General features: G+C 45.0%; 1 protein-coding gene across 3 annotated transcripts in view; it reads left to right on the top strand.

Moving 5' to 3' along the window:
• Positions 1-19,571, top strand: part of MAP3K20 (mitogen-activated protein kinase kinase kinase 20) — a 91,947-nt gene extending 72,376 nt beyond the window's left edge. For all 3 annotated transcript variants that reach the window (XM_075756644.1, XM_075756642.1, XM_075756643.1), the window contains exons 15-20: positions 546-608; positions 1,615-1,707; positions 11,445-11,561; positions 13,084-13,158; positions 14,195-14,345; positions 18,589-19,571. In XM_075756644.1, coding sequence (XP_075612759.1) covers positions 546-608; positions 1,615-1,707; positions 11,445-11,561; positions 13,084-13,158; positions 14,195-14,345; positions 18,589-19,268 — 1,179 coding nt within the window. In that variant the 3' untranslated portion in view covers positions 19,269-19,571. The remainder of the gene's footprint in view (positions 1-545; positions 609-1,614; positions 1,708-11,444; positions 11,562-13,083; positions 13,159-14,194; positions 14,346-18,588) is intronic.
• The last annotated feature ends 2,205 nt before the right edge of the window (positions 19,572-21,776 follow it).

Here is a 21,776-nt window from a genome sequence, read left to right as displayed (position 1 = left end):
GAAAAGGATTTCTCTAAAAGCAGCATCTATAATTCTGTTTGGTCTCAATGATTTTATACCACAATTTACTGGTAAAGAGATACTCGTATGCTAATTGCTAGTCCTGCAAATTTAGCTTCATAAGTCACACAGATTTATTTCCCTTTTGCTCATAAGCCATTTCTTCCATGCCACACACCATTGCTGATATATTTAATTTACATTTCCTACAGGGAAAATTATTGAAATTTAATAAAGTCAATAATGCCCGAAATGAAAGATTTCAGCTTCCTGGGTTGATTGAGCGTAAATAAAAATAACCAAAACAACCCCCCAAACATCTCTTTCTCTGATTAAGCAGATCTGATTCTGAATGCAAAATGGGGCCAATCTACCACGACGGTTTCCAGAACAGGGCTGTGTTTTAAACTCTTCTCACATGCCCTAATGTATCCACAATGGCAAACACAGTGCAAACGGAGTTGTGCTGTTTTTCATGCTGGTATTTGCAGTATGAGATACTGAATAACTCTCATCTGATTTTGTTTGTTTGTTTGTTTTTCTAGACTGCTATTGAGAAGTTAACCCATGACTACCTAAATCTCTTTCATTTTCCACCATTAATTAAGGCAAGTCTCATTGTTATATAAGAATTGCTTCTCATGTTGGTATGAAAATTTTACTGTTCTCGTGTCTCAACTTCCCTACCGTTCGCGGGAGGGTGAAGCGGCAGTTCCTGCAGAGGGTTGTGACAGATGCGGAGGGTCCAGAGCAGCGATGGGTCACGTCAGAAAAAGTAAGAGGATAATAAAAGTTGTTTTCAAGGAGGCTCTGAGATTTTATCGTGGAACTGGCAATATTAAATTAAAAGACTACTAGTTGCGATTCCTTTGCTGTCGTTAATCAGAAATTACTCTTAAGAGCCATTCTTCCGAACTGGTGCCACCAACTGCTCACCACCGAAGAACTGCAGACCCCTGGCCCAGAACGAGCCTATCATTCCTCAGTTTGTTAACGTTACAAGAGAGAAGGATGATTTATAATGTCTGGTCACCCTTGCGTTAACCTGTTGGTTTTCTGATATCAGTACCAAGAGCCATGCGAAAGGGAGAGAGTGTTTGGGAACCTCGGGGTTGCCAGAGCAGATACTTTCCTGATTTATTTCAGTGAGCTAATCAAGTAATTCTAGACCCCAAAGCCTGAAGTAGCTTTTTTAGTCATAATTTATTGCACAGCTATAGAGTGAAATCCACTTAAAGTGAATGTACATATGGCAAAACTCTGTTCCCTGAAGGGGAAAATGAAAGTCGGGGCTCTGCCACCATGCATGCTGGCCGCAATTCCAATGGCAGTGGCTGCCACAATGCTCGCAGTGGCATCATGCTGCGCCAGAGTGGCTCAGCCAGGAGCAGAAATCGTGCAGGATCTCCCAGGTGCCACCCACTGTCAAAAACCCATGCAGAAGCCCTGGGCCCTCTTGGAGTGGTGTGATCGGGGCAGAGCGATGGCTCCTTCTTGCTGCCTGCCAGACCTGTAGCATCTGAAAGGCAAATCCTTTCTGCTACCAAAGGCCTTGCTCCTGTCTCCCGGGGGGTTGTGGTAGATGTGAAGTCTCACCCTGCTTTTTTTTGGCAGGATTCTGCAGGTGGAGCTGAAGAAAACATAGAGAAAGTAGTGAATCTTGAACTCGTGTTTGGTTATCACTTGAAGCCGGGAAATGGTCCAAAGGTAAGTTGGGAGCGCCAGATGAGTTGGCTTGGTTAACAGTCACTACCCAGAGGGTCCAGTATCTTCTGGACACAAAAAGATAATTTGCTGTGAGAATCCTCTTGCTTTGGAAAGTGCTGACCAAATGTCAAGGTGGCAAATGGGGCCACACTGGTGATGGGGAACTGCACCCCAGAGCAGGCGAGGAAGAAGAGAGTGGCACAGAAAGCTTTGACTGAAAGCTTTTGTTTCCTCATGAACAATTTTTTTAAGAGTAATTTTTGTAATTTGGGCTTTCACTTTGTTCCTTTTATCCCAATGGGTGTGAAATAATCCATTTATGCAAAAAAACCCATTCACAGTTGAGCAGTGCTTATGCCTGATGTTAGTGGACAGACTATTACTTTTATCGCGGCAGAAAGGTGGTGTCTTTTTATGCAACCAAGAAGAGTTTGGAAAATAGGTGGTACGCATAGCTGCTGGCTGGGGAGGACGGGACTGGTCCTGCTGGTGACCGTGTTCACTCGTGGTACTGGGGAAGGAGGGACGGGTAGGTGCAGCACATTGCAGATGGCAAAACTACTGTGCAGCAGCTGGTAAAAGGCAATTACCAGCATGCCACATCCTAATCAAACCTCAGCTCCAAGCTGAGCTGGTTCAAGGATCTCTCGTTCCACCCTCTGTAACGGGAGCTTTGACAACTCCAGATGTTCCAGCAAAGCATTTCCACCACGTTGTCTTTTCTTGAGAGTGAGGTTTGTCCCATGCTTTTTGTTTTCTTTATCCAGCTTGCCATGGACTCTGAGTTCAAGGGTTTTAGAATTAATCATCTGTGTGGTGTGGAAATGGTGTGCAAAGCATTTCTGAGTTAGAGTCGGGGTTGTGACAGCAGGATTTGTTTCCTTTTGTATTTGACAAATCTGCATTGTGTGTCCACCCTAAACTTGTGGGTGGCTGACTTTCATCTTGTGTTATCTGGCTGCTTTGCTTTCAGGGCATATTGTTTGCAGAAGTCTCTTGATTTCTGTACTTGGTGGTACTTGCAGAGAAAGCATTTAGGTTTGTACTTAGTAGGAACTTGGACTCATACTGAAATCATTTCATCAGTTTGAAAAAGCTTTTTGCTTTTTGACTGGAGATTTCCTTTTTTTGTTTGTTTCTTTTATCCTAAGCACTTTTTTTCCTATGAAAATCTTCTTTATCACTGTGAATTACTTAGACTGTCTCAGTGTTCTTGAATGCATGTAGCTTATGATGCTGTACAGCTGCTTTTTTGTAGGTGTGCATCTTTCTCTCCCATATGCAACTCTACAAGGAACTAAAAGTCCATGATATAGCTCATTTTTCCCTTCCATTTCCAATATGGGTTGTGAGCGTAGTGCAGGGAGGTGGGCAACCTCCCCCAGGAAAGAGCAAGAGAAGGAGTGAATAGACCTCTGAGTGCTGGAGAGAAGTTCAGGTTGCACTAACAAAGTTTGAGGACAAGTATTTTAGCCATGACAGCAAAATTTGCAAATGAGACAGTGTGCCAAAGTCTACGGGACACAAGCTGAATTGTTACAAACGGACAGGGCATGTTCAATGGGCCTGAGTAGTGCTGACATAACCTTTGCAGGTTTCTGACTGCTGAGAACCCCTTTTTTATTGGTCCTGCCTTCCCCGTGACCTCTGAATTGGTCCTCTCTGCTCTGTGTGCTGTCAGACCCCGTCCTAAGGAAGCCATTCCCTTGGCAGCCGTGGGTGCGTGCCAGGCATGCCTTCCCTGGCATCAGCCCTGCTGCAGCGCCCGTGTCCCTGATGCCATTCCAGGGAACGCGCAATTTAACATCTGAGTTTGTCTGGGCTGGAAACTTCTGTCTGAGATCTGCTTATTAACTCATACCTGCCTTTAAAGATGCTGCAGCTAAGCCAGTTTTAAAAAGTGGACTGGAAGGAGTAGATCAACTGAGCTTTCAGGCAGGATGTTAGGGTCAACGTGAGCAAGGTAATTTGCATTTAAACATAACACTAACAAAGACTAGTGTGGTACATAAAACATAGAAAATTTGGCTAGCTTGCTGCTTTGAAAATCCCTGGACACAATCTTCTAGCTCCCCTAGAGGCTGCTTTAAGCCAACTACTGCTGCCATCCAGATTTGTTCCAAAATGAATTGGAGATACTGGGTAAACCAGGATCAAAGGGTTTACACTTCTTTTACTGTCCCATTTTTGTAAAAGGGTGGTGCCTGTTCCTGTAAAACTGGGTCAGCAGAAGCACTTGGGATCATACCTTCCACCATCTTTATAGCTAAAAAGCTTGCCTACATCAGTTTAAAGATAAATTTCTCAAAGAAACTTTACCCTGTAACTGGCTGCCTAGCTAAGGAGCATTTCTCCTGTTGTAGCCACGAGGAAAAAGAGGCAATAAGTTCAAATCTGGGTTACAAGTTGAGAAAGTGTGTTCCCCAGGTGATGTGTAGACTGCTAGACCTGCGTACATCAAGGAGGCCAGGCTCAGCGGAGAGCTGGTGCAGCGCAGCAGGAAGAGCTCTCTACAGGGGAATGGGTCGTGCTGGGAGGTTTTACCCCAGGCTGGCTCTATGCTGGTCTCCTAGGCTGAGTTCCCATTAGTTATCATAGTGCATCTTCTGGTGTAGTTGCACCTGGAAGCAAGCCCAGCCATGTGCTTGGAGGTGGCTCTGCCAAAGCATGGGACAGGACGGACATGTGGGACAAAAGCATGCTCCTGATCCGAACCAAAGCTCTGGTGTGGGCGCAGCCTTGTCATGCAGCGTGACATACCGCAGTGCCACAGGGCATAAAAGTGCTGGATGAGCTGGTCTAGGACACAGAAACCATTTGGGGGGTGCAGGTTAATTCAGATGTGTTTGGCTGGTCAGAGCACAGCACCGTTCCTCGAGGCACAGGCGTCCTCTCCCTGGCACTGCACCGAGCCCCGTCACACAGCCAGTGCACCTTCTCCGTAAGCAGGCAGAACTGTCAGGGCCTTAGGAATGGCAACACCTTTTAGTGAGGATCCTGATGAATACACTTCAGGATGACATTTGAATGTTCAGCCTTGTCTGTACACCAAACAAAACATTGACTTCTCAGTACGCAACTTAACCAGCCTTGGATTTGTTATCTAATTTAAACTGCATCTTCTAGTGGGATTATGTTGGTTTCCACCAGCTGCCAGATGCAGTCATTTCATTACAGTTTCCTTCCCTTTTTAGCTGCATCTTTGGAGGTGATGAAAGCTCAGTTGACCTTTGTGCTCTCTGAATGCATCAGGAGTGAGCGCTGCAAAGCTAACCTGGTTTTTAGAGGTTTCTTTTCCAACTCTTGTAGTTCGAGTTATGTGGTTACTTCCATTCACTTCCTTTTAATGACCTTTCTGTACACAATTCCCAGTGAGCTGAAAGGCGATAGATTTAGACATTTTATATGAGTTTTTTCCACAAATTAAAAAAAAGGGGGGGGGAAGGACGACACACCAATTAATTCCAAGATACCAAAGAGGGTAAAAAAACAAACCCTGGCAATTGTGGCTTGAGCTGATTCGCAGAACGGCAGAGGGAATTTTCAATGGCTTTCTCATCCTAGGTGGCTCATTAAAATTTCCCAATCAGGGAGAGATGCCTGAGCTGTGTCAGCTCCGCACTGATGAATCACCCAACCCCTTAAGATGGATGGTTCACAGTCTTTTTGTCTCCTGTTGATGCCTTCTTTAGTTTTGGTCTTCAGAAGGGCAGATTTCACCATACCTTTGAATGTTTTCATTTTTTACTGAGCGTGGCACAATCTGACCTATATCCAAACACAAAGCCTTGAAGTTGGCTCACCATTTTGCCTTCTCTTTTCCCAGTTCCCTCTCCCTCCATTTGACGAGGTAAGGAGCAGAGCCTCTTCAAAACCAGCTGCTAACTGTATGAACTATTTTCTAGCCTTGAATATCCAAACCAGGATATATTTTAATGCTATCATGTAAATGTGTAGTGCAAAAGTGGATATAGTATTAAGGCTACTTCAGAGAGACATTGTGACCAACTCTTCATGTGGAGAAACCCAGGTTGGCGAAATGCAGGCAGCACCAGACAAAACAGTACTGACACAGTTGTAACTGGAATGCAGTTTCACAAGTGCTTGAGACCGTTTCTGCTGCTGCTTCTTCTCCACCCTCCTACTACATCAACACTCATGAAACCTTTCTTTACTTTCTTAAAAATAACTCCTAGTTCAGACAGATGTGAGACGATATGCGATGCTATATTACAAATGTGGCAAAAAATAAAGCAAGGGCTGAGGTCTAAAATTTAAAATTCCCATTTTGTAGTTTTTCAGTTGTACATATTCCCTGTGCTCTGTAGGTATTTTAACCCACTTCTGATTGCATGGCAAGGGCAGCTTTTGGTAAGCGCTAGGGCAAGGCTCAGGGACTGCTGTTTCTCAGAGCTCCCTGTCTCGGCTGCTGCAGCCCACTCTTCTTGGGGCGCCAGTCCCCAGCACGTATCAGCGCCCGGTATTTACCATGATGTTCCCCTCTGTGGCGGCACAGAGCTTCACAGCGCTGGATGTTAAAGAAAGGCGCTGTCAGGGGACAGATATTTTTGGTACCGCCGGGTGGTCTGCGTAGGTGTTAAAAAGGCCTCATGCTTCTCCAGGCGAAGCTCCAGCCAGGCAGTGCCTGCTGCCTCGCGGAGGAGTAAGGGCTCCGGCTTTCGGAGGAGGCACCCAGGCAACTGATAACATAAATATATCTTTTGCTCGCTTTGTTTCTGTACGTTTTAAGACCATCTCTCTCGGAAGGCCTCCCCTCCGCCCCTGCTTTTTTCTGCCTGCACAGCTGAAACAAAACCGGCGGTGGAGCCACCTTCTCTCGCTGGAGCCTGGCTGGCAACAGCCTGCCCTGACCTGAGACACCAGCCATTGTTAAGGGTATAACACATTTACATATTTTGCAATAAAACATCAGTTATTTGCATTACTGTGTCAAGTTTTATTTGATTCTTTCACCTAAAAATGACTCATTTTCCTTTCTTGTATTTTAAAAACCAACTACTCTAAGCTTGTTTGAGAATAATCAAAAATTGCCCATTTAGCTAGAAGTCATTTTCTTTTCAAAAGGCAAATGTTATTTAATCTTTCAGCTGTTCATTGTGCCATCATAAATACTTTCTTTTCAGCACAGTTGTGGGGACTGAAATGAGCCCACTAATTGCCTCCCATTTCGACTGACATGTGGTGGTTTAGTGGAAAGAGAACACAGCGGGGAGAAGGAAATAGGAGGCTGAGAAAATGAGAGCTAATTATTTTCACTGCCTCATGTCAGGCTCTGTGTCAGCCTTGTTTTTACAAACTGGAAGGTTTAGCACTAAATAAAACAAACTGGCGTCATGTTTTTATATACTGGCAGTGTCATGGAAGCAGCTGCACATCTCAAAGACAATATAATGCCTGCATTCGCATGGACACCATCTGACAGCCACTGTGAGCCACTGCTAATGAGGATATCACAGTGGTGCCAAGTGAAAGGTGCTGAATTATGTATGATTCTTCATCAGTGCAGCAATAGTCCTGTACATCATTATGAGACATTGTTTTGCTGAAGAGATTAAAACATTCTTAGTTCCAGACCCTGCAACCTATACACGCTACAAGAGGTTATTAATGGAATTTTTAGGGAGAGTTTCTTGTGGATTTCTTTTTGGTTAAAAATATCTCATGGGACAAAGCCGTGGTGGGTCATGACACTATATATATAAAGAAGAGAAGCAAATTAACCATAATTGTGTTATCTTCCTTTAAATCCAGAATAATAAAATATAGTGTAGCAGGGTGATACATAATGATAAATAACCCAAGTGCTGTCACTAGATGTTCAACTCTAATGCCTTTAAAACAGCAGGTTTCAGCAGCTGAGATAGATAATAGCTAAGAATGTAAAGGAGCTTCTGGGGACCTAAATCATCAACATGCTACTACTTTTAGTACCAGCATGACCAACATTTTTTTTTTCATATTTGTTTCATCTTGTGTTACATCTTACTTTTCTTCTAATATCCAGTTGCCTGCTACAATGTCGTTTCCATTTTTGCTTCAATCTTAAAAAAAAAAAAAAGTTTATTGCAGCTGCTGGTTTTAAAATGAATCCTGGATTTGGGCCTCCTTGAAAAATGAGGTGTCTCCTCAGCAAGAGTTTTAAGCTGTTGTTGCAGGAGACATGTTTGTTGTTTAAAGCCTGTGCCTGATCTTTTTCATTTCCCTTTCGGTTTTTGTTGCAGATGTTAGCGTATATGGGGTTAAAGGAGTATTGTCACCACAGTAAGCTGGAGACTTAATTTTTAAAGTGTTCTTATTTTCTGTTTCGAAGCTGAGGAGAAGTGGCTCAAAATTCATGTGTGATTTGCTTTTCTTTTCTACATTCATTTGCAGAGGCTGCTGATTTATTTGCTTTGTCAAAGTGTTATTCAGAAATGCTTTTCACACAAAGTTTTGCTGGTTGTGCCTTACAGTTCGGAAACTAGATTTTTTTTTAATACAAAAAGCCAAAATTCTTTATGTAAATAAAAATCAAGCAGGTAAATATTGGGAGGTATTTTAGTGCTTGAATTACAAGCTGTCCAGGGAAATCTCTTTGAAGGACTTGTATATTTATCAACCAGACATTTTGAACAAGCCATTTCCTAATTATTTTCCCACACACGTCTGACATTAAATGTAGTCTTGATCCAAGAAATCTTATGGTTCCAATTCATCAAAAAATTGAAACACGTATACTTTGTTGTTCTAGCCAAATTTTTGCTTAAGTGGCTGAGCATCTCTCTCCTATTCATTGCTAAATAAGAACCTAGAACTCGATTGGGAAACAGGGAAATATGTCCTTTTCCGCAGCACACAAATCTCGCGTTATTTACTGTATGGTTGAACAAAATGGTTACCAAGTTTGTAAGACAAGTAGCCATCGACTTATCTTAGATATTTCCCAAGTGCCTTGATTCAAAACTCACCTAGCTGCTGTCTTTTCTCCATCCATTTCCTTCCTTCCTTCTGTCTTTTCTATCATCTTCTCTCTTTTTCTCCCAGCCTCTCTTCCCTTTCTTTCCTCTCTTTATTTCCCTTTCTCTCTTTCTCTCTTTCCCCTTTCCACTGATGATTTTACAATAACGCAAAATGAAAACCTTTCCAAATAAAACAAGATGCGTGTTTTTGAGTGACCAGAGAGGGTGCATTTACTGCAGTAATTTGCCTTTTTGGTATCTGCTGGTGTGGCTGGAGAGGACTCCAAGGAGGACCGAAGGTTAGGGGGCTGGAGTGGAAGGACAGGAGAGCATATTCCCTTCTCTGAAGCTGCAGTCGGGAGCCGGGGAAGGCGGTGTTTGTGCAGGGCTCCCGCATCCACAGCTGCGTGGGGCAGCCTGATTCGTTACCGCACGGAGAGGGCTCCTGCGTGCGCGGCGGATCCGGCGAGGGGCCGGGCGCTGGCAGGTGCCCACCGCCTGCCAGACCCTTGGATTTACACAGCTTGTCAGCCTTTCAGCTCGTTTGATTTACATTGTTTATTAAAACGAGCCCACGTTTGTCAGATCTGGTCTGCAGGGAGATGTGAGTGAACAGCACAAAATCCTGAGTCGTGAAGGCACAGGAGCCCTGGCAGAAGGTGTGGCTCTGGCTCTCGGGTGCTTGGCTCTGGTCTCGTGACCTGAATTAACGGGAGGATAGTATTTTATGTCAATGTTTTGTTCTTTTCTTGGCTCAGGAGTTTTTGTAACACTAATAAATGTCATCAAGCATGTTGTCTCTAACCTCATATTAGATCTGCAATAGGGAGGGAATCCAGGTAGCATGACTTTAGGAAGTCTGGCAACAAGGATGGTGTGGGCAGGGAGAGGAGCACAGATTGAGAGGCAAGGAGGAGTCAAAGACAACTCGCTTTGCTGTTGCTGTTCAGTTACATAGCACGTACGGTCCTCAGCCGACATCAGGGCTGGTGCGTCATGCTGTACCTACCCAGGAAGGACAGGCGTAACCCTGGGTTGGCTCACAACCCAAAACAGCAGGACAGAAAAAGGATGTGCAAAGAGATACAGTCCATGATTAGGAAATGGAGGCACAGAGTAACTTTGGCGCCTCATCAGGTTGCACAGGAAGCCGATGGCAGAACTGGGAACTGAACTCAGCGCCTCTGAGGCTCGGTCCAGTGCCCCGACCGCTGGACCGCAGTTCCCATCACTCAAACTTGCACTAGGGGTGATGCAAAAACCAACTTGCACGTCCACTCTGCCCGTAAAACGCAGAAGCTTTCAATGGAGACAGATGGACACACAGGGCCAAATGCTTTCATAAGCATAATTTGTTGTTGCAGTTCGGAAATGATTATACTCCAGTTTTCTTTTATCTTGGAATTGCCAATTCAATGCCTGATTGAAAGCTTTGAGACTTCTAAGGGCTGAGCTCCTACGTTACATTTATGAGAGATGCACGTGCAAACACTAGCAGATAATCACATGTGCGAACGGATACTTTTTAGGCTGCTGTACGTTTGTGTGTGCAAATAACCGCTTACGCAAGCCCTTGGCCCTAAGCGGCCATCTGTGTCCCCATTGAAAGTTTTTGCATTTTCTGAGCAGAATCAAGAGGACGACTGCCTCCCACAAGCACTGAGACCACACCTGCCCGGCCAGCGGCACGTGGCGGGCACATCCTGAAGCCCTGGCATGTCTGGAGGAGCTCCTGTCTCTGTGAAGGGCAGATGCCCCCTTCCTGCATGGAGATGGAGACACTCTGCTTCACTGCAGCCCTCTTGTCCCTCGGGACTGATTTTTGGAGGAGCTCAGTGTACTGGACAGTATCTAATCCCTAAAGCACCTGCCAGGCACACCAGCAAAAGTTGGCTGGTGTGCATCATGGGACAGGCTGTCTCGGGTACCCAGCGGAGCCCCTCTGGCCACAGTGTGGACCCCAGTCCCAGGACTGAGCCCATGTGGGATGTCCTGCAGGATGCTGCCAGAGCCGTCGACTTCTTGCAGGCTTATACCTGTGCAAAGTGTGGGATGTTGGTCCCATGTTCAGCTCATGGGATTATTTAAGGATACCTTTCATTGCTTTGGTCACTTAGACTCAGTATGATTATTTTCTCAGCTGACCTTGCTTATAATTAATAGTGCAATTGGAGGTGAGCAGAAGTTGAGGATGCTCAGTGCCTTGCTGGACACTCAGTATCTGAAATAATTGAGCTGTAATAACCAGCTCACCCCCTTGCCCTTTATTTGAGCAACTGTCTTAACAGTGTTTCACAGAACCTCTGGTCATTTATTCCTGGGTTCACCGGGAAGATGTCCTTGGGCTGGCTGCCAGCACTGGCTGTGACCAGGGGTGACGGCTGCCTGCGCCACCGCGCAGGTGTGCAGGGCTCCCGCGCTGCCCGCTCGAACGGGCTGTCTGTCCAGGTGGGTGAAGCCACTGTCCTCCTGGGGCCCTTCAGGGCACCCACACCTCTGAAGGCATCCCAACCTGTCAACATGGTGACTGTCTCTCAGGGTGAGCTAAGAGGAGAGAGAACAAGAGAACCCAAGGGTTTTCCATTATCAACACTTTTACTGGAAAACAGTATCCTAAAATATGTATGTATTCCTTATCTTTCTCATTGGGTTATTTTTTTCCCCCCATATATTGAGAATTAGGTTTTGGGTTGTTTTGGCTTTCAGTTTTGTTTCATTTTAGGGTTTTTTTTTTATTTGTATTCTAACAATCCAGCATTCTATTTTTATTATTCATAGGATTGTAAATGGAAAATGTACATGGAGATGGACGGGGATGAAATTGCAATAACCTACATAAAAGATGTGACATTCAACACTAACCTACCTGATGTAGAGATTTTAAAGATGACAAAGGTATTTACAGCCTTAAAGCTTTCACGAATTCACAGATCTCAAACAAAGACATTAAAATACCACAGCAGTCGACTTTTGTGCTTGTGGAAGCTCAATCTCTTGACAGCTTTTAAATAAAATGCACATTTTAAACAGATTTGTATCATAATAGGAGTTAGGTATTTTGGTTCTCTTTTAAGCTGACAATAATGTTAACAATAGAAAAATAAGAGAAGGAACTAATTTCTATTTTCTTGTTTTAATTCCATGTTATATCCTCTGAATTTATTACCCCTTTAAAAGAAAAGAATGTTCAAAAAAATTGCTTTTCTTTTCAAGTGAAGAAAGTGATTTAAACGTTCCAGTTTGAAACTTCATGTGATTTGTCTGGGGTTTTTTTCTCTTTGTTTCTTTCTTTCTTTTTTTTTTTTTTTTGACATGGTTTTAGAACTTTTACATGGTTCTAAAACTCCCTCTTTCATGCAACAACGGGTTGCAAAGACTGAAACTCATCAACAGACAGTACAGCACTGAACATCTGCAATTCAGCGTCACTGGGCTTTTCACCTTATTTCAGAACCTGCCTCTCAATATTTACCAGCCAGCATTTGGACTCCTTTTACCGTAAGCAACAGAAGCTTTGTCAGTGCAGAGGGCATTCTGTTTGCTGTTATTTTCATTGTTTGGTTTTATTAATATGCTCCACTTGATAATAGCTAACAAAATAAATATCTAAATGAAAAAATAGACAACTTGATTACCAATTAGAATGCTGCTCTAATGTGCACTGATAAAATCCCCCAAACTCCTGAATGCTTTTAACTGTGTATTTTTTGGGCAAAATTTTGGGGGAACTTTTGGTTATTTTTTCTAAAGGAAAAACTGAAAATCAGATTCTCAAAAGTCAGAATTTTAAGGACAACATGAAAATAGGAGTCTTTGCAAAAAAAGGATTCTCATATTTAATTCATGCTAATAGTATTATTATAGTTAGTGATTTCTGGAACATCACTGATGGGATTTTTTAAATTGTTATTATTTTGTAAAATAGTTTTATGTTTAATTTTAATCTTGGACATTTAAATTTTTTTTCTTTAAAAAAACCAAAAAGGCTTAAAGTTAAATAAAATAATAACCATATGCAATAAGTTTAACTTTTCACATAGTTCAACATTTTTATATCTGTCAGGGAATATCTCCGAGACTTTAGGTATTTGTTCTTGCTGGCCTCTGGCAGCCTATCAGAAAAAAACTGTACATGCACAAAACTGAAAAAGGTTGATGCCCCCATGAAAACATTCCATGGTGTCTTACCTACTGTCTGTTATTTATAGAAATCTCTTCTCAGTTTCCTTCTGTAAACAAGGAAGTAAATAATTCCAAAATATATTGCTTTGTGTCAGAAGATTTTAAGAAAAGTATTGATGTTAACAATATGGAAACAGATAACAAAAGGCAAATGTTTAATATATCTTTGAGGTGTTTCAGAGACAAGTCAGGAGATGAAGAGCACCTTAAAAAACTCCCACCATATTTTTTTCAGCCACCATTTGTAATGGAGAAATGGATTGTGGGGATAGAAGAACACCAGTCTGTAGAATGTGTTGTTACGTATGAGGTAAGCTCTAAGAAACAAATAAAAAACTTGTTTATCCAAGATAAAACCTACATGGGAGGTGTGGAAATAGCATCCTCTGGGTTTGTTATATCCTATAATCAAGTCTCAGCAGCCTGTAATTAATTGTAAAATCTAAAGTTCAGAGCAAAAGCTGAACGAGGTTTACAGAGACAATGTCCTCAGACTGCTGCCTGGGATGGCTCTTTTTCTCAAGGACGAAAATTCCTTTTGCTTGAAGTGTAATGGTCAGTCTTGTTTGCATTACTTGAAGAGACTGTGTTTTTTATCTTTTCAATTAAGTGCTAATTAGGAGAGCTGGGAAGCAACAGGAAAAAAAAGAAAATGAGAGTCAAGAGTAAAATAAGATAAAATAAAACTTGGAAGACAATTTAATGTGATAGAAATTAACCTTTGTAAAAAGTTTGCAGTTACTTACAAAAGTGTTTTATAAAGACCTATGCTGTGCATCACAAGGAGGCTAATAATTGAGATTCCAGCTCTGTCCTGAGCAGGGACAAGGAAATCCTGCACCTTGTGTGCCTGTCTTGGAAATGAAGAACAGTAGTTTCTTTCAGCCTGAAGCTTCTCACAGGATCGTAGGCTCTTAACAGCAAATTGAAGAGCTTGATATGTCCGGAAAGTTTTGTGGAGGGTCCCCCTGCAAAAATACCTGCTTAGTCCTACATCTTTTAGCAGAAAGCACTGCCCATTTGACACTCACATTAATATAACTAGGAAATTAATTTTTGTGTTTGTAGAGGAAGGCCTTCAGATCCTTCCTCCACATGGTACATGAATTGAAAGTTATTCGCTACCACATTTTTAGCATAATCACAAAATACCAGCCAAAATTATCTAGAGTCTAAAATTACTTGAGAACTGGCTAAGTGGTTTTGCAAAACAGACTCTGTATTGAAAACGCTGCTGCCGCCCAGGCACTAGTGGAAGTTCCCTCATAGGAGAGCTTAGCGGGTTGTGTGTTGTTATGTCCTCATGTGCATTATATCCTCATGCATGTTATGTCTTTCTTGAGCAGAGCGACGTTAGAGCTCCCAAAACCACTAGGCACATCCAAGCTATCTGCTGGAGCAAGGTGAAAGCACAGGATGAGGTTGAGACAGTACAGCTCATGATACAGACCTCGCTCCCCAACTCGGAGGGGAATTCACGGAGCAGATCTGACTCAAGTAAGTCAGTGCACACAAACTTTATTGCTGACATGGGCAAGGTGTATACAGGGAGAACAGCAAAAAATCAGTGCCATTATTCTGTTCCAACAACAGAGCATCATCTTTCGGTGTCAGCTGGCGTTGTGGTCCCTCTGATGTCCTCGTAGATGCATGCAGGAGCACCCCTGGCATGTCTGACTTAGCTTAAGGGCTAAAGTTTGGGTAGTAACATGTTCTATATCACCAAGTGATTTAAGGGGGATAACCTGTATGCTCCTATAGGAAGCATGCTGGAAGCAGTCCATGGCAATTAGCTACAAATCTTTTGCCTACTGTAGTCACTTGCAGTTGCACATCAACAGCAGACATAGAGCTCAGATCCTTCCGCTCCAAACCCCTGAATGCTTCACATCTTCCAGTAGTAAGCAGCCTTAAATACTGACACTTTTTTCACCCCTTCTTTGGGTCAGCTTTGGATCAATCTTTCAATCCCCTCCAGTGTCATTGGGAGCGGTGTTTCTGCCTATGGTCCAGGCTTCTTCCCCTCTCTGTTGGCATATGTTTACACATATGTGGTGGTCCTTCCACAACAGCAGGCCTGCTCTTCTCCAAAGTCTGCTTGTGGAGACTGGATCAGGGGATCAGCTGGCAAATCCGCCCTTCTCTTCCAAATCTGCCCCTCTTCACCAAGACAAGAGAGTGCTCAGCTTTGTGGAGTCAAGTGTGTTGGCATAGCAAAAGGATTTGGACTGAATTATAGTCCCCACACAAACTGTGCAGGGCCTGGGGTGTGTTTCTCAACCAGGATGTCAGGGAGGCATCTGCTGGGAAAGCAGACAATCACACACATCTACCCTCTGTCTGTTGGGAATAATGCAGTTTTCCACAGCTGTTTTGAGGATTTGGGGAGTCAGTGCTTTCAGTAGCTTTTATCCTGGCTTTCTCTCCCTGCAACCCAACTCAGTGCTTTGGCCAGCTCTTCCCTCCTGCTCTTGGCCACCCAGCACACAGGCAGCTTTGCACAGGTGGTGTACTCCGATACAGGGCACCTCCTGGAACAGATGTGTGGGTGCAGATTGCTCTTGCTCTGGCCAGACCTCTTGCAGGGGACACACACATCCCAAGGCTGTAGCCTCAGAAGCTGGACATGGGGTGGCAGAGCCCCCTGTGAGCACTTCACTGTTCTGACAGGTACGTACTGCCAGCCCAGCAGACACCACAGGCGCTCCTTATGGCCATCTCTGCTGTGAGGAAGAGTGGAAATCTTCCCACTGCACTCTTCTTCCGCAGCACAGCCCGCCCATTCGGGCCAGCCCTGGCTCATCGTAATCTGACTTCTGGAACAGTGTTTGTTACGGTTTCTGGGGCTTCAGTGAGATACATTTAATAATACAGTGGGCTCTACACTGCAGTCTTCATTTCCTAATTGAAGTATGCCACTGACATAGTCAAACTCAACTCAGTTGACTCTAGCACAGTTTTGCATTTAAGATCTGCTGTTCTTTTTGTAAAGGTGTTTGTTAGCCAAAGCTGTTTTTCTGGTTGAGTTCACAGCAGAGCTGCAGAAATGCTTGGGCTGGGACAGCTGAGGGGCAGCAGAGAGCAAGATACCAGTCAGCAGAGGGTGAACTTCTCCGATTATGTAGCACTACTGCCAAATGTAGAAGAGTGTCCTCGTAAATTGAGAGGTGCTGGGTTTAGACTATAGACACATCTAAAATGGGTGCTCTTATTCCTAAGCAATTGTGATCCCTTTGCAACACAACTGTGTTTTGTAATGCAGATGGGACCTAGAGCATGTCTTCACTGCAGATTAGCTCTCCTGATGGAGGTTACCCTGGTTTTGGGGTGATGAGCCATACAGCCATACCAAAGTGTGGTGTTGTATCTTCACAGGTTGGCTTTGCTGCAGTAAGCTGAGCTGCTTTCCTTTTTTTGCGGTGAGCAGTGGGAGAGCTTGTCTGTCCCTCTGGCACATGGAGGAGTTACACGGTGGCACTAATGTATTGTCAGCACCCAAGTGAATAGGCACAGTTCAGAGGAGGTGGGTTACCAGCCAGCGTGAAAGCTGTGCCTCAGCTCTAGCAAACCTTCTGGCCTGTCTTCTTTACCAGACCACCTACCCCAGGTTTAAAACACCACCAAATCCAACCACAAAGGTAAGGGGAATACCTATCAAAGAGGCTAAAATAACCAGCAGTGAAGGTATTACCTCTGCAGGCTGCCATATACAGCATTTAATTCAGTGTACAGAGTTGGTGGCTCAGAGACCATATGAGGGAGAAGCCCCCCAGCCCGTGAGAGGTTTGGAGTGAGAGGCTGGGGCACACTGGAAGGTCCCCACTGGGCAGCTGGTCTCTGGGCTGGCAGCTGCGGCTGGCCATAAGGAGCAAGGACTGAACAGCCTGAGGCACTGACGGGAGCCCCTTGTTCAGGACAGCATCGGCACTGGTCCCGCAGGGCATGTGGTGGCCACCTGAGAGTTGATGACAAAGACAGACCCAAATTCAAGTTCTGAGCCTGCTGCTTCCAGGTTGATGAGGTCTGTGTTTTACATCCACAGCCCTGGTAGGAGGGCACATGGGAATGGTAGAGGAGATGGTGTCTAGAAAGTACATTTCAGTATGCTTGTTTCTTTTGAAACTGTGACTTTCAAGGAGTTTAAGAAGCAGAGAAGGCAATTCCCATCTGTCTTTCCATGAAAGGAGGCTCATCTCTCAGTGCAGCCGGAGCTACCTGCTGTGGCGGTGTCACACTCGCACTTCGACAGGAAAGACAGTTTCCTTTTGAGATATTTGACATTAAGTTGAAGTGATTTAAATCTCTTGTGATTCAAGCAAAGTCTGGGGAAAGGAGGAATGGAAGAGACCATCCATTACATTTTAACAGGAGCAATCCCAAGGAGGACAGAGCCACTACCCAGCTCCCACAAAACTCCCCAGGGCAGATGCAGTGCTGTAGCAAGAGGCAGAGGGCCCATGGCACCGGGAGTCTTTCCCTGGAAAACCAGTGAAAGGCGAGAGAGGAGCTGGGGTCCTCTGCTAAAGATGATAACATTTTGGTCGCGTTTATTCTGCTGCAAGCTGGCAGGGTTGCGCTTTCCTATTGAAATTATGTTAGCAATCTGTAAGGACAAATCATTCAAATATCTCTAGAGCAAAATTATTTAAGCTGCTCCCCATGGGGTTTTGGCCAGAGCTGTGGCCTCAGATAAGAGGAATTCCTGGTCTCTGCTCTACCCATAAAGTAGCAAACCAGGCAGCCCTTGCAGTTCAAATGGAAAATTTACAGCTATTGTGTTTGCTATAGGCTTTCATGCAATCCACAGGACTGACTTTCAAAAGCGCTTCAGTCTGAACTCTGGGAGCTACAACTTTTGTTACAACCCCAGGGCTGTGACAGTAGGTGTGAGGGAGCTGTAATACCCTGAGTTGCTCACAGTTAAGCACTGTCTGAGCTATCCTGGCTGAAGCCTGCTGCTTCACTGGCTTTTCCATATACAGAGTTGGATTTTCTGCATGCAGCCAGATGGAGGGGTGTAGCTGGGGCTTAGACCCAGTATCTGGAGTATGCAAAGTGGATTGACTTCTGAATTTGTAGTAATAACAACAACTGAAGTGGCTCTGATTGTTGCAGTGTGTAGCAATTCGAAGAGAAAATGGAGCGAGAGGAGGTGAGTCTCGTTGTCACAGCAGGGATTTGCTCTGGGGTCTGCACTGCCTCCATCTCTGTGCTCGGCTGTGAACGGTGTGACCGTACCAGCTGGGAGAGACGCAGGTGGGGGACAATGCTGCAGCGGTGCTGGTGCCTCAGGGTGCTGGCTCCACGTCTACTCTGGAGGTCTCCAGGCTCTTTTGCGATGAAAGCTGTGGAGAAAATGGCTGAGGCTCCCAAGAGCATCACAGGAAATGTTTAAAACCAAGTTGGGTTGAAAACGCTGGGAGGTACTTGGGAGTAGGAACCCACCTGAGCAGCCATATGGATGGTTCAGTAAGTGTCTTCTAGTCTAAGCTGCATAATCTGCACTGGCATCAGAAATATTTGCATCACTTGCTATTTTAAAAGTCCAACATTATGTTCAACCATAATGTTGAACATATTCAAACCTAGTACTATTTGCTGCAAGGCTGGGAGAGAAAGGGTGGTTTGAGATACGTTGAGGTTCTTCAGAGAGAAACCTTAACCTCACACCTTTAGCAAACCAGAGGGCACTTTTCCATCAATTCACAGAAAACTGACTCCATTTCCATTTCCCTGCCAGGCATCGACAGCCAGTGGATGCAGACACTGCGGATGCAACAAATAGCGAAAGCCATTTCTCTCCAGCATGGCCACCCCCACAGCCCGACCACTGTCACCCACTACCTGCCCTACCTTCGCAGCCAGGACTCCTATGCCGCTGCCGTGAGGAGGACGCGTGGTCCCGTCAGTTACCAGTTCATGTCCATCAGCCACTCCAGAAACTCCTCTCCCCTCTCACACAGTTTGATGAGAAACCTCTCGAATTTGCACCTGAACTCGAAAGGCAGCAGCACCTCCAGCACGGCCTCTGACACCCCTTCAGAGAGGGACAGGTCTGCTGGCAAAGGCAGAAAGGCCTCGCACAGTGGTAACTCCCGCAGCTCCTCAGACGGGCGGCACAGCGGGACCAGCTCACCGGTGCCCCCCCGGCACTCGGGAAGAGCCTACAGGACTTCCTCGCCGGTGGCCCCCCCGGCCTCCCAGCACCGCAGGTACCCCCGCAGCCCCCCCCAGCCCAAGGCCATCCCGGGCATGCCCCCGCAGGGGGAGAGCGAGCCCAGGAGGGGCGAAGGGGAGAGCAGGGTCAGCGAGGGGGGGTGGATAAAGGTGCAGCATGCGAAGAAGCCCCACAGGCAAATTGCCGGCAAGCCGGGGAAGGAGAGGCCCAGGGGGAGCTGGCGGGGCCGGAGGACGTTCTGAGGGACAAATTTGCCCCTTATTTAACTGAACGTTCAACCTAGTGAAGATAAGCCCCCTCCTATTTAATTCGCCGCACTGAAGCTGGGATGCCACCTCCCTCTGTGGCTGCTGCAGCCCCGGGGCCGGCCAGTGGAAGGGGAGAGCTGCCTGCCTCTCTTCCTGGCACGGTCAGCGCCGAGGGATTTCATTCAATTTTCTCCCCTCTGTTTGGCTGTTTGTGTTCTCAGCTGACTGGATATCCACTGATTTGCTTAATATTTCAATAATAAACTCAGTAAGGCACAGCCAGGTGCCATAACGAAAGGCTCTCTGTTTCATCCTTAGGGAAGGAGTTGTGCTGCTACAACTCCCCTTGCCTCGCTGATGTCTCCAGATGCCGAGTCTGGCTCTGAGTGGGGTCTCCTCACCCCTTGTTCAATTTGCTTCTGCCAAGGTTATGGGAAGAGGTAGTATTTTTATCAGATCAGCATAGTCCGAAAAAATAGGAACACAGGGAGATTCTTCTTCAGGTCCACTCCAGTAGCTCTGCTTCTCCACTTCCAGCTTGCCATCCCCTCTTGGGACTTTCTCGCCTGGCTCTTTATTGAAAGCCCCCACACCACTGAGCACACTCTGTCACATACACAGTTGTCATAATCAGAAGGAGAAACAAAACCTAGGCTTTATTCTTTTGGGGAAAAAATAAAAATAGAGGGAGAAAAAGGCATTGTCTTTATCATAGTTCATCTAACCCCACTGAGATCTATGATAATGTTTATCCCTGTGCAGCAGGCATTTTTAAATTGAATTTTTAAATGTGGCCAGACTGTGTTGCTTTTGTCTTTCAGTCTTCAGGTAGTAAAGACAAGGTCAGCAAAGTTTCTGATTAATGTGGTCTTTAGCTCCACTGAGAACAAAGACATAGCTGTAGACTCACTTGTCATCAGAAAGTTTCTTTTTGGCCTTTTCACTCCAAGTTGATTTCACACAATTAAAAAGAAAAAAAAAAAAAAAAAAGAAAAGTTAGGGTTTCCCAAGATGCAAGAGGGGGGAAAAAAAAGGAAGAAACAGATAAAGGAAGCTGAACCCAAAGCAATGCATGGTACCCTCTGAAAGCCAAGAAACTGTAAATTAGAGATGTGTTTGAACGAGGTGCTACATAGCATCCGTGCCAGGCAGTGCTCACCGGCACGCAGCTGTGAGCGATGCTGGAGGAGCTGCTGGTGCATCCACCCCTCGATGACTCCCATCACCATAGCCCCGTCACTGGACGTTCAAAAGGACATGTAAATTCCCTGCTCCACACAAAGGCCACTCCTGGGGGCACATGCAGCTCTCCTCTCTCTGACTCCCACCAGCCTCAATGAGGGCTGAGCCCCGTGGCGGGTTTCCCAATCCCTGCCAGAGTGAACTGGGACTCACATTTCATTAATTCAGTCTACCAAACCCAATGGAGCAAGACACAACTGATACCAGGTGTCAGGAATTGAATCTCTGTCATTTAAGCACCTTTTCCTCTGACAACAGTTAAGAGCAGAAAAAATAGCTTTACCTGGAAGTGAATGAGGCTGCACATGAAGCTCTGTGATAACAAAGCTTGCTGCTTTCTTGTGGCTTCAAACTGGTGGAAAGCTAGTGTGTAACCCAGCTTCTGGCCCTGGTTTACTGACAACTAATTTGGGGGATGTGGACAATCCACCACTGGATTTTTTTCAGTCACAACTTAGTGGGAGACTGGCATTTTGTCTAGGTTGGGGATCCTTCTCTAACATTTCTTACCATGACCAAAATGGGCTGGAGAATACCAGCTGATAGTAACCGCACCTGAGAGCACTTGCTAGAAATGTGCATGTGTTATTAAAATTTGGATATGCATCTCAGGAAGCGAGATCTTGTTTCATGGTTGGACCTGCACAAATCCTAGAAAGAAATGACAAGAGTTTGGAAGGGTACATTTCTCTTCCAGGGTGATGAGGATTGCAGTGTGTTGTACAAGCCTGAAAGCAAGGCCCTACCCAGCAGACACTGTGGGCTGGTGGTGGCAATTCAAGATTTATCAGTTGCCTGTGGTTGATTGTCAAGATGTCCGGCAGGATTCCTCTGCTGTTTGTAAGCAATTTAATGCTGTGCCTAATTTTAATCTGTAATGTACTGTCTGTCCATATCTGTTGTATTAAAGTGTTCATTAGTATTTAAAGGAGGAGCGGATGGTATTGACCATGCCTATTAAAATTAAACAATCATGCAATAGTGACTGATTAGAAACTCTCTTGCTGCACCAGCATTGCTGGTTAAAGCAACAGTGAGGGAACTTGTCAAAAAAAAATAAACCTCAGCAAGATCTAGTTTTCCATCTCATTTTTACCACTCTTAATGTGGCTACTCCCTGTGTTGGTAATAATTCATTACAAGTCAAAACGTGCTTACATTTTCATCTCCCAGTACTTTATGGAGCTGAGCAATTTATTTCCATGTTTTACCAACACACAGCCACCACTGGCTAGAAGACCATGCGCAGCAATGTGGAAA

Source organism: Balearica regulorum, chromosome 6, assembly GCF_011004875.1.
Source record: "Balearica regulorum gibbericeps isolate bBalReg1 chromosome 6, bBalReg1.pri, whole genome shotgun sequence".
Taxonomy (NCBI): domain Eukaryota; kingdom Metazoa; phylum Chordata; class Aves; order Gruiformes; family Gruidae; genus Balearica; species Balearica regulorum.
The sequence above is the reverse complement of the archived record's forward strand: the minus strand, read 5'-3'. Positions and strand labels throughout refer to the sequence as shown.